The sequence below is a fragment of the Camelina sativa genome, chromosome 13 (assembly GCF_000633955.1).
Source record: "Camelina sativa cultivar DH55 chromosome 13, Cs, whole genome shotgun sequence".
In the NCBI taxonomy this organism is placed as follows: domain Eukaryota; kingdom Viridiplantae; phylum Streptophyta; class Magnoliopsida; order Brassicales; family Brassicaceae; genus Camelina; species Camelina sativa.
Window position 1 is genome coordinate 764990 of NC_025697.1, and position 10173 is coordinate 775162.

Consider the following 10173-nt stretch of genomic DNA (forward strand, 5'->3'; position numbering starts at 1 on the left):
GTTGAGAAGTGTCTCCGTGATGCTAAGATGGACAAGAGCTCAGTCCATGAAGTTGTTCTTGTCGGTGGTTCCACCCGTATCCCCAAAGTTCAACAGCTTCTCCAAGATTTCTTCAATGGTAAAGAGCTCTGCAAGTCTATCAACCCTGACGAGGCTGTTGCATACGGTGCAGCCGTCCAGGGAGCTATTCTAAGCGGTGAAGGAAACGAAAAGGTTCAAGACCTTCTCTTGCTTGATGTCACTCCTCTCTCCCTCGGTCTTGAAACTGCTGGTGGTGTCATGACCACTTTGATCCAGAGAAACACAACCATCCCGACCAAGAAGGAGCAGGTCTTCTCCACTTACTCAGACAATCAGCCCGGCGTGTTGATCCAGGTGTTCGAAGGTGAGAGAGCCAGAACCAAGGACAACAACCTTCTCGGTAAATTCGAGCTCTCCGGAATCCCTCCGGCTCCACGTGGTGTGCCTCAGATCACCGTCTGCTTTGACATTGACGCAAATGGTATCCTCAACGTATCTGCTGAGGACAAGACCACCGGACAGAAGAACAAGATCACCATCACGAATGACAAGGGTCGCCTTTCTAAGGATGAGATCGAGAAGATGGTTCAAGAAGCAGAGAAGTACAAGTCTGAGGACGAGGAGCACAAGAAGAAGGTTGAAGCCAAGAACGCTCTTGAGAACTACGCTTACAACATGAGGAATACCATCCGTGATGAGAAGATCGGTGAGAAGCTTCCAGCTGCAGAAAAGAAGAAGATTGAGGACTCGATTGACGAAGCAATCCAATGGCTTGAGGGTAACCAATTGGCTGAAGCTGACGAGTTTGAAGACAAGATGAAGGAGTTGGAGGGTGTTTGTAATCCGATCATCGCTAAGATGTACCAAGGAGGAGCTGGTGGTCCTGGAGCTGCTGGAATGAACTACGATGAAGCTCCTCCTGCCTCAGGTGGTGCTGGCCCCAAGATCGAGGAAGTCGACTAAGTTGTTTCTTAGTCATTGTTTTATGTTGGTTTTTTTTTTTATGATTTTATCTTTTTTTTTTATCTGAGCCAAAGTAAGTAACTCTCTGTTTATTGTTGTCTGGTGACCCTTTCTCTTTAAAACGCTTAGTGATATTGTAACTGCTTAGGACTTGGGTCCTTTCTTATCAAAATTTCTCTAGTTGAACTTTCCTTCTTTTTTTTTGTTCCCGAAATCAGAATCCTAATTTCCTTTTGTAATTTGGGGATAATTTCTGAAGCTGGTGTCCTTTTGTGCTTCACAAACCAGGAACTACACACCGAGAGCCTTAGAGGATGAAGATCAAATAGATCCTGATTTCAACAAAGAAGAAACCATACACTAAGCTTATTGTCACATTTCAAAGCATGTGCTACATAACAATAATACATGTGAAGACGTCACCTATAAACAACATTATAAACCAAGTCTGCAACACTTCATACTCTTAAGTCTGCAAATCATTCAACAAAGATGCACAGCTCATTTAAGTCGGGTGAAACTGTCTTGTTATTACAGTCAGAAGAGTTAATCTTGTAGAATGATCTCCATTCATCGATGTTCTTCATCCTATCACATTTCAATTCAGGTAAGCATCTTCTCTCTACAATCTCTATAATCTTCTCTGTTTTTCCGAGATGCAGGGCTGCTCCTCTTACTGATTCTTCCCTCACTTCTACAGCTGTCACCAAACACTTGATAGATATCACTTGCCCTACATTGCAAAAACAACCTGAAACTATGTCCGAGATTGTGGTTTCCAGCTTTTTTAACAGGGCTTCCCCTGTTCCGTAGTCTCTTGATTCGTAATTGTGGAGAATGGTTTGACATATCCGGTACATGGAATTGACCGCTAGAGTCTTGATAGGCCAATGAGAGGGTTTGTGCTTCATGCACGCCATTAGGTTCATCTGCCACGACTCTGCAAACTCTTTCTTTGCGACTTCCACGATCTCCCTAAGTGCTTCTTCTGGACTTGGTTGTTGCTTGGATAGTTTCCGAAGATCCACATCAAACCATTTATGATAGAGATCAACTCCTAGCCAAACTACCTCAGCAGCTTTCCTGAGGTTAGCTAACTCTCCTCCGGTATCTAAAATGTGTTCAAACTTGCTGACAGATTCCAGGGCCTCATTGACAGCATTAAGCAACTTCTCCATGGAGCAAGGCTTGACATTGGGAAGAGCAACGACGATGGTTGCAAGTGTTACCAGCGGGAGAGCCCAACAATTGGGTGGCTCACCAGATGCGGCAAGAGAAGCCACCTCGTTGCTGTCAAACTCTTGAATCCCTTCAAATCCTTTTGAAACGGGTGTTGTTGCTTCCAAAAGCTCTATCAAATTTATCGGTTGCTTTTTTCTTCCGTTCTTTATCCAATGATCCGTGGCCTCACAGTTGTTCCGCACCATCAAATCCACCATCTCGTCCTCTCCTTCAAGATGCAAGACAAACCTCGCAAGCTCCTGTCTCGAGCTTGGATTTGAACTCTCTGACTCAACAACGTGAGAAACAGTACCCCTTGCTCTGACTGCAAAATAACAGCAGATCAAGATTCTACTTACACAGTAGACCGAGATGTAACGGATAATTTTGCTTGCAAACACGATAACATACTGTATTCCTATGCATACATCCAGTATCCAGCGTTTTGCATCGTGTGCAATCTTCCTGCAGCTACGGTCTTTGAGGATCGAAAGGCTTAAGGGACGTTGTTTCTTCTCAGAGAACCATTGTGTCCAGTAACTCTCTACTCTAAACTCATCTCTGTAAGACTTCTCCCCTCTTATCGGACAGTGAAAATTCACAGCCGTGAACCATCTGATGGCAGGAGCAACAGTCCCTATGGCTACTGCACTAGTCTGGCATACAAGAACCAAAAAGGTTGACCATTTGTAATCAGAGTCTCCGTGGCAGAAGCCGAGTGACCTCGGTCTCAGCAAATACGATCGAACCATGGCCTCACCTAACGTAACGGCACTCAAGAGACAGAAGAAGCCAGAAGCAGTGCACGTGACAGAACGAGCCATAACGAATTGAGGGCTACTGGTGTGAGCCATCATCCAGAACTTGGACAAATCTTGCTGAATCCTCTTAGCTACTGTTGTCCTCTCTGTAGCCAAAGGACACTGCAAGGCAACGTACTTCTTCTTGTATTTGGTTTCCAAGATTCTTTTGGTGGTGGGGACTGTAGTGGCCGAGAAGCTCAAGATTAGTAGCATAAGAAGCATGAGAAGCAGAACAAGAAAGTGTTCTTCTTTAAAGACATAGATGGCACCTGTGCCTAACTGGATACAGATGTTGACAACGTCGGTGATAACAAGAATCCCTAAAGCCATGAGATTCATGAGGAGATCTTGGTTCTCCATAATACCCAGAGATGGCATGGAATTACCCATCACGGTGCACACGAAGACGCTGCTACTGAGTTTAGACAACTGGTCGTGGCGACTCGGCATCGAAGTGTTGAGATCGACAGAGAGTTTGATCCCGACGCCGATGAAGGTCAGAGAAGTTGCGTTGAGAGAGAAGAACTTACAGGGGAACCAGAACTTGCGGTGTCGGAAGCCGTGAAGAAGATCTGCGGCCATGGCTAGTCCGCAGATCAGTGAAGCTGCAGCAACGTATAAACCAATTGAAGGCAATGGTTTACTAAACTCTGCGTCGTTCAATTCGCCATGGGAGTCGCACCTGAGGTTACCCATCAGTTGATTTCTCTCTCTTTCTCCTTTCTCAAGACTTTGATCGGAAAGATGTTCTTTTTGTTGACTCCATGGAGAGGAGAGGGAGTGTGGTCTTGTCTTGTGTGTCTATGATGAGTTTGGTCAACTTTGGGATTTAACCCAGAAGAAAGTTCTTTCTTTTAAGGATTAAGCTTCGTGCGTGATCCGTGACTACCAGACCGAGTCAGTTTTGTTCCTCTTACGAGGTTTTTTGTCAGCTGATGTTTCTTTGTTTGTCAACTTGAATTTTGTCCATCTTTGGGGTTTTGGAAAATTTCATGTTTTGCTTCCTTTGATCGTTTTGACTGAGAGAGGGCTGTAGAAACTACATTAACACAGATGGTAGTAATACAATCAAAATCTCTAACCTTTAAAGAGTTTTGGAGCTGTAGTATATATATTACAATAATTCAGGAATGAAAACAGAAACATTCCTCAATACAATATAATGATAAATTATCACATTTCAAAGGCAAATGCTACATAACATTACTTCTGAAGACCATCACCTATAACAACATTATAAACCGGCCTCTCTTTGTAACTCTCTCTTTCTCTTTTCTTACAAATATCTACGATATACTTTCATACTTTAGTCTGAAACCCATCCGGATAAAAAAAGACAGCCCGGGATCAGTCTAGGGTAAATAACTCACACGGTATTGCGATTCTTTTGGATTGTTTTCAGACCCTCTTTGATCTAGGTGGAGTCCCAGGAGCGAAAAGGGAGCCTTGGACTGGCTGAGCCATAGGATCGAAGTTTTGGGAGGCGAGGTAAGTGAGTGCAGTGACAACATCAGCAATGAGAGGTCTAAGATTTGGCTGCTCTTGCACGCACATCGCTCCTACAGCGAGTGCTTGGTACAACCCTCGCGGTGGGTATTGACCTTGAAGCATTGGATCAGCCATTTGATAGAATTTCCTCCTGTCTTTAAACAAAGGCCTTGCCTGAAAAGAGAGCATTTCATAGAATTCAATTAGAAGGAAACATCTACAGAGAAAACAAAGTTTTGTTCCCAATTCTTTTTCTTCCTTACCCATGCGACTAGATTCTGCTCTCCAGTGGATCTTGAACTGTCTATTGCTTTCCTACCGGTTATAATCTCCAACAGAACAACACCGAAGCTGTAAACGTCTGATTTGAGTGTTAGTTGTCCTGTCATTGCATACTCAGGAGCGCAGTATCCGTATGTTCCCATAACCCGAGTCGACACATGAGACTTGTCACCCACTGGGCCAAGTTTGGCCAACCCGAAGTCAGATAGCTTTGGATAGTAGTCATCACCGAGCAAAATATTGGAGCATTTCAAGTCTCGATAGATCACTGGTGGCATGGTTTTGTCATGCAGATACTCCAGACCTTTTGCAGCACCTGCAGCTATTTTCATTCTGGTGTTCCAGTCAAGTGGCTGCTTCCCAGGTGAAATGTCTGGAAAAAAGAAAAAGCATTGCTAGATTGAAACTTTAAGAGGTTCGTTTCCTATGCATTAGTTAATAAGTGAAGAGTAACCATAGGGGTGTTAGAAGCGCATACCATGCAAATGATCTTCCAGTGAACCTAAAGGCATGTACTCGTAGACAAGAAGCCGTTGATCTCCATCAGCACAATATCCTATTAAGTTAACAAGATTCGGGTGATGAAGAAGACTCAACATGAGAACCTCGACAAGGAACTCCCTGTTTCCTTGTAAACCATTATGATCAAGTTGCTTGATAGCCGCTGTCTACGAATGAAAAACAAAGTTAGTAAGTAAGCGTTCATTACTAAAAAGGTTAAAACCAGGACACCAAGCAAAAAATAACGAACCTGGCCAGTGCTGGCTAAGTATCCTTTGTAAACCCTACCAAACCCTCCTTCTCCTATAAGACATTCTTTTCTGAAGTTTCTTGTGGCAGTAGCTAGCTCAGAGAAGGTAAACGTTTGTGCCACAATGTGATCAGAGCCTTTACTTTTGGATTCACTCTTGTCACTAAAGGGCGATTTGACCTTAGATTTCTCTACCAAAAAAAGAAAGCGGAATCATTAATCAACACAGGCTGAGAAGAAGTGTCTAAAGATCAATACTTTACATCGCAGGAGCAAAAATCAAAGCTTTACAAATCAAAGTCCCGTTTTAGCTTTCATCAGAATAACATAAATCCACAACATCAACCCGCAAAAGAGGCATGCAAATAACACATTAATATAGGTCAAAAATACAACTAAGAGTGTGAATCAGACTAGTCTGAAGCTACTGAAATCAGAAGGAACAAAAAGAAAAAGTAAAAAACCCTAATCAGCATTAGCCTCAGCGGAATGCATAGTAATGATCAAAGATTAAAAGTTTACAAAAATATAAGCTTGAGAAGCTTAAAAGCCAGAATTAAAAGGATGTAGTGTGAGAAACCCTCTTACCTGAAGTAGACAGAGAACTATTAGAGGACTTCCTGTTGAGATTTTGGTCACCGTTTCTGCGAGTCTTAGTCCTCCCGCTCGATTTCCCAGAACACGGGATCCAGCCCATTAAGCTTCTCGATCTTCTTCTTCTTCTTCTTCTTCTTCTTCTTCTTCTTCCTCTTCAACTGATTCTTCGTTTTGATTGCGTTCGATGATCTCGAAAGCAAAAGAGAGAGAGAGAAGCTGAGAACTTTGAAAATGTGAAAACGAGCACGCCAAGCCAATCTCGGCTCCAATCGCTAAATTTTCCATTCTTTTTATTTTATTTTATTTAATATTTGTGATATTATAATTTGACTTTTTTGACAAATAAAACTTTTAATGTCAAAGAAAAAAAAAGACAAATAAAAATCAATATTAACTACCCCATGTAATTTTTTCATCTTCTTCCAAAAGAGGTCAACACAAAAAAGAGGTAAATATTTGAACAGAACATGATGAATAAGCAACAATCGTGGTCACCATGTCCATGATAGTTTCCAATCATTTGATTCTAAAAGATTATTCTTCCTTTCTAAATTGGTGTTGAAAAGAGAGTATTTTTAAAGATGAAACTAAAATAGCTTTATTCTAGTAAAATTACAACATATAAAGCTAAATCACATTTATATTACAAGAGATAATGCTGGTACAAATGTGACACCGTATTGCGTTCGGCTCCAAAAAGCAAAGCTTATACAAAAATATAAAATACAAACAAGTGGTGTTATTGTTTTTACAAGTTTACGACATCTACAAAGATATTTCTTCCACTACATCCTGGAACTTATGAAACCGAACCCTTCGTCCTAATTTCACAAACCACACCAGACAACGACCAATGGCAAACAATCAAATGTCGTCGTCTCTTTGTTTCGTGAATAGTACTAGTAGTAGTAGTATCAAAAGAATCAGACTTTGAAGGGAAAATGTTAAAACATGTGACAGATAAGATATATATAAGATAGATGATGAGCACATTACTCATGTTTTCAGGGATGAGAAATACTTGGGTTTTTTTCCGTTAGCTATCCATCCTCAATGTCTTTTATGTCGCTATCGTCCGTTGCAGCCGCTGTTTTACGGACAAATTGGCCACGCACACGAGGGCGTTGTTCCGCAAGTTTTTTCCGGCTTTGGTATCGTACCTGAGAAGATAAGGAATCATTTTATAAGCAAACCAAGTCATCCATTAAACGTCTGAAAACATTTGACAAAATTTACAAATACTGGTTTTGTTAAACAGTCAAGTGGTTTGATCAAGAATTCACCTTCTTTCTGAAGCACCTCTCTTTTCTCTTCTGACGGAACTTTGTCAAAGCAGCTTCCCTTTGAGAGATCTTATTTTCATCCGCCACGTTTCCGCTACCACTTCCGCTTCCGCTTCCACTACCATCGCCATTCCCGTTTTTGCCAGCACCGTTATCACCACCCATATTCATTCCTCCAGCATTCATACCATTGCTGCTTCCATATGGCCCATTGCTTCCATGACCACTACCTGATACACTTCCATTCACACTGTAATTCACTGTGTTGTTGTTACCTTCAGTCGTTTCGTTGTACACATTTGAGGATCCGCATTGAGGAGGTAGCTTCCTCTCAGCGACATGGACACGATTATAGGAGGCATGCTGATTATGATGATCACAGGGTAAAGGTTGAAATGATGAATGCTTGACTGATGAAGATCCTGCTGAGCTTACTTTTGGAGCTACTGGTTTTGTGAATGCGTTATTATCAGTAGTGGAACTCATATCAAAGTTATTGCTACCAACATGTGAGCGGTGATTATTGGGGAGACTCTCGTTCTCGTTCATGTTTAAATGACAACCACATGCGGCTTCAGTCTTTTTTAATAGATCCTGGCTGCTATTATCATGAAGCGAATTGCTTCCTAAGTTCCCGCCAGAAAGCTTATTTACATTTGAGGCTGGATTATACCTGTACAAGTCCAACAGTCGATCCCATACTTCTTCAGTATGGTATTCAAAAAGGTTGTATATTGAAGAAAAAACAGAGCTTTTAAAATGTGTTAATGATTCTAAGAAAGTACCTTGAGAAAGCTGATCCCTCTGAACGCCTCAGCACATTGCGGTCATCCCTAACTAATGTCCCATCATCTTTAATTCCTCTATGTCTCTTTGAACTATATTCAACGTGCATAAGCTCTTCGGAATTTTTGACAGCAGCTTCATTTGTATCTACAGTTTTCAAGTGAGTGTTAGGCGCCTCAGGTTCTCTGTTATCTTGAAGGTGGCTAGACATAGCTTTAAAACCCGAGCCTCCATCTTCATGCATTTGTTTACTTGAAGGACTTTCGCTACTGAGATCCAATGGTCCTTTCCCAACATTTATTTTCCATCTACTAGAGCTCTTTTCAAATGAATTATCCTGTCTCACAATGCCAGGAGTTTTAGATAGGGGTTCATCTTTTGGCTCCAGTTCCAGATCACAATTTCTACGAATACTGATCTCTAAGTCTCTACCCATTGTGACATCTTCTGCAAAAATGATGAATGAAGAAAAACATTCAATATCATGTTTAAGTATGTAAAAAACTGAGAAATCACAGCTTCCTTTCCCTACCAAAGTTTTCATCCTGTTCTTGGGTCTCCTTATCAGCAGGTGCTGCAACCAACTGATTACTTGGAACCTCGAGGTTAGAATGTACTACTTGGGCGCAAGTACTATCGACTCGATCCCATAGAGATACCGCTCGTGGACTATCATCAACCTCCACAGCTTTTTTTGTCCAAGAGCTCTGAGTAAAAGGAGTATTATCAAAATCAATCTAAGTTTGAAAAATAAAACATGTGCAAAATAAACTTCAGAATGAACTAGAATTTTTCACCCAGTTTATCAATGAAAAGATCTAAGTTAAACATCATTGAGTTCTACAATTGATTAGTTAAGCGCTTCCACCATTTACAAGCATCTGAGTGCACATGCGTGGTTCGATCATCCGACCCCTACCATTTACGGTGAAGAATTTTTCAAAAGGGTAACTTATCAGATATCTATATTTGATTATTGGTATTGCACACTCGTCTTACCTGAGCGCCACTCCCATCACTACTTCCATCACTAGCATTCAGGCCAATGCTCCCATTTTCATTCTCACCACTGCTTCCCGAATCATGATCAGATTTTTTAATACTCTTTGATTTCACAGACTTCTGAGTTTGATGCGTTCCACTCTCATTTCCACTACCGCTAGACTGTGAACAGGACAGAAGGAAAAAACCATGAGAAACCAAAAAGAAGATACCAGCCCAAAATTAGACAAAGACTTTCTAGTTTACTACTTATCACCAGTTGTACCCTAAATGGATAAAAACCCGAACACAAAGACCAAATCTTTTTGAATTAATCATATATGAGCAAGGACATACACTTTGGCATCTCCTCCAAACATGCTGCCAAAGGATCTTAAGTTCGTTTTTTCTTATTGGCTTAACAAGAAAGTCAACTGCTCCTTTCGATAAGCACTTAAAGACCAGCCCCATTGAGTCATGAGATGACATCACTGCAACACAAATCTCACAGTGGAATGTAGTTAAAAGCATCTACTTCCAACAAAAGCTAGAGAAGACTCAACCAGGTACAAAAAAAAAAAAAACTCACTGATGACAGGGATGTTCCGACGAGATTTGTGGTTCAAAATCTTGCACAAGAGACCGATACCAGACAAGTAAGGCATGATCACCTCTGTTAGAACAATATCAATATGATTGTTTAGATCTTCTAACACCTTCCAAGCTTGTATCCCATTTGAAGCCTCAACAACTGCCATGACAAAAGTTAATAATAATCAATCAACCAAACAAAACTAATGGTGATATAGATCAGGCTGAGTCATAGTGTTCAAAAACTGACCTTCATAGCTACAATTACGAAGAAGAGCAGTAACGATATAACGAGTGCAGTCATCATTCTCCACAAGAAGAACTCTAATGGTTCTCACATGAAGAAACCTTTCCCAACAAACAGTTGCTGATGTTTGTTGCGAGAGTGGAATTTGCAGTCCAGCAG

General features: G+C 41.2%; 4 protein-coding genes across 7 annotated transcripts in view; 1 reads left to right on the forward strand and 3 right to left on the reverse strand.

Moving 5' to 3' along the window:
• The window catches only part of LOC104737802 (probable mediator of RNA polymerase II transcription subunit 37c), a 3716-nt gene extending 2544 nt beyond the window's left edge, over positions 1-1172 (forward strand). Inside the window, exon 3 of the mRNA XM_010458063.1 lies at positions 3-1172. Within this exon, the coding sequence (XP_010456365.1) occupies positions 3-984 (982 nt within the window). The 3' untranslated portion in view covers positions 985-1172. The remainder of the gene's footprint in view (positions 1-2) is intronic.
• On the reverse strand, positions 1292-3999 carry LOC104734288. Of its 2 annotated transcripts, XM_010453826.1 has the most exons (2): positions 3278-3999; positions 1292-3187 (listed from the first exon to the last, which is right to left on the reverse strand). In XM_010453826.1, the coding sequence occupies exons 1-2, from the start codon at positions 3702-3704 to the stop codon at positions 1464-1466; spliced, it is 2151 nt and encodes a 716-aa protein (XP_010452128.1). In that variant the 5' UTR covers positions 3705-3999; the 3' UTR covers positions 1292-1463. The 2 variants fall into 2 exon arrangements, with proteins under 2 accessions (XP_010452128.1, XP_010452127.1); XM_010453825.1 differs by having other exon boundaries at positions 1292-3999.
• LOC104734287 (serine/threonine-protein kinase CDL1) lies at positions 4066-6394 on the reverse strand. The gene is made up of 5 exons (XM_010453824.2): positions 6118-6394; positions 5530-5720; positions 5257-5446; positions 4760-5151; positions 4066-4670 (listed from the first exon to the last, which is right to left on the reverse strand). The coding sequence occupies exons 1-5, from the start codon at positions 6224-6226 to the stop codon at positions 4407-4409; spliced, it is 1146 nt and encodes a 381-aa protein (XP_010452126.1). The 5' UTR covers positions 6227-6394; the 3' UTR covers positions 4066-4406.
• The window catches only part of LOC104734289 (two-component response regulator-like APRR7), a 4245-nt gene continuing 822 nt past the window's right edge, over positions 6751-10173 (reverse strand). The window contains exons 1-6 of one of the 3 annotated variants that reach the window (XM_010453827.2): positions 9534-9759; positions 9195-9359; positions 8728-8902; positions 8195-8642; positions 7410-8082; positions 6752-7286 (exon numbers count right to left, since the gene is read on the reverse strand). In XM_010453827.2, the coding sequence (XP_010452129.1) occupies positions 7167-7286; positions 7410-8082; positions 8195-8642; positions 8728-8902; positions 9195-9359; positions 9534-9707 (1755 nt within the window). In that variant the 5' untranslated portion in view covers positions 9708-9759 and the 3' untranslated portion in view covers positions 6752-7166. Of the gene's footprint in view, positions 7287-7409; positions 8083-8194; positions 8643-8727; positions 8903-9063; positions 9088-9194; positions 9360-9533; positions 9760-10173 lie in introns of those variants that run through there. The other 2 variants (XM_010453829.2, XM_010453828.1) reach the window with 2 other exon arrangements.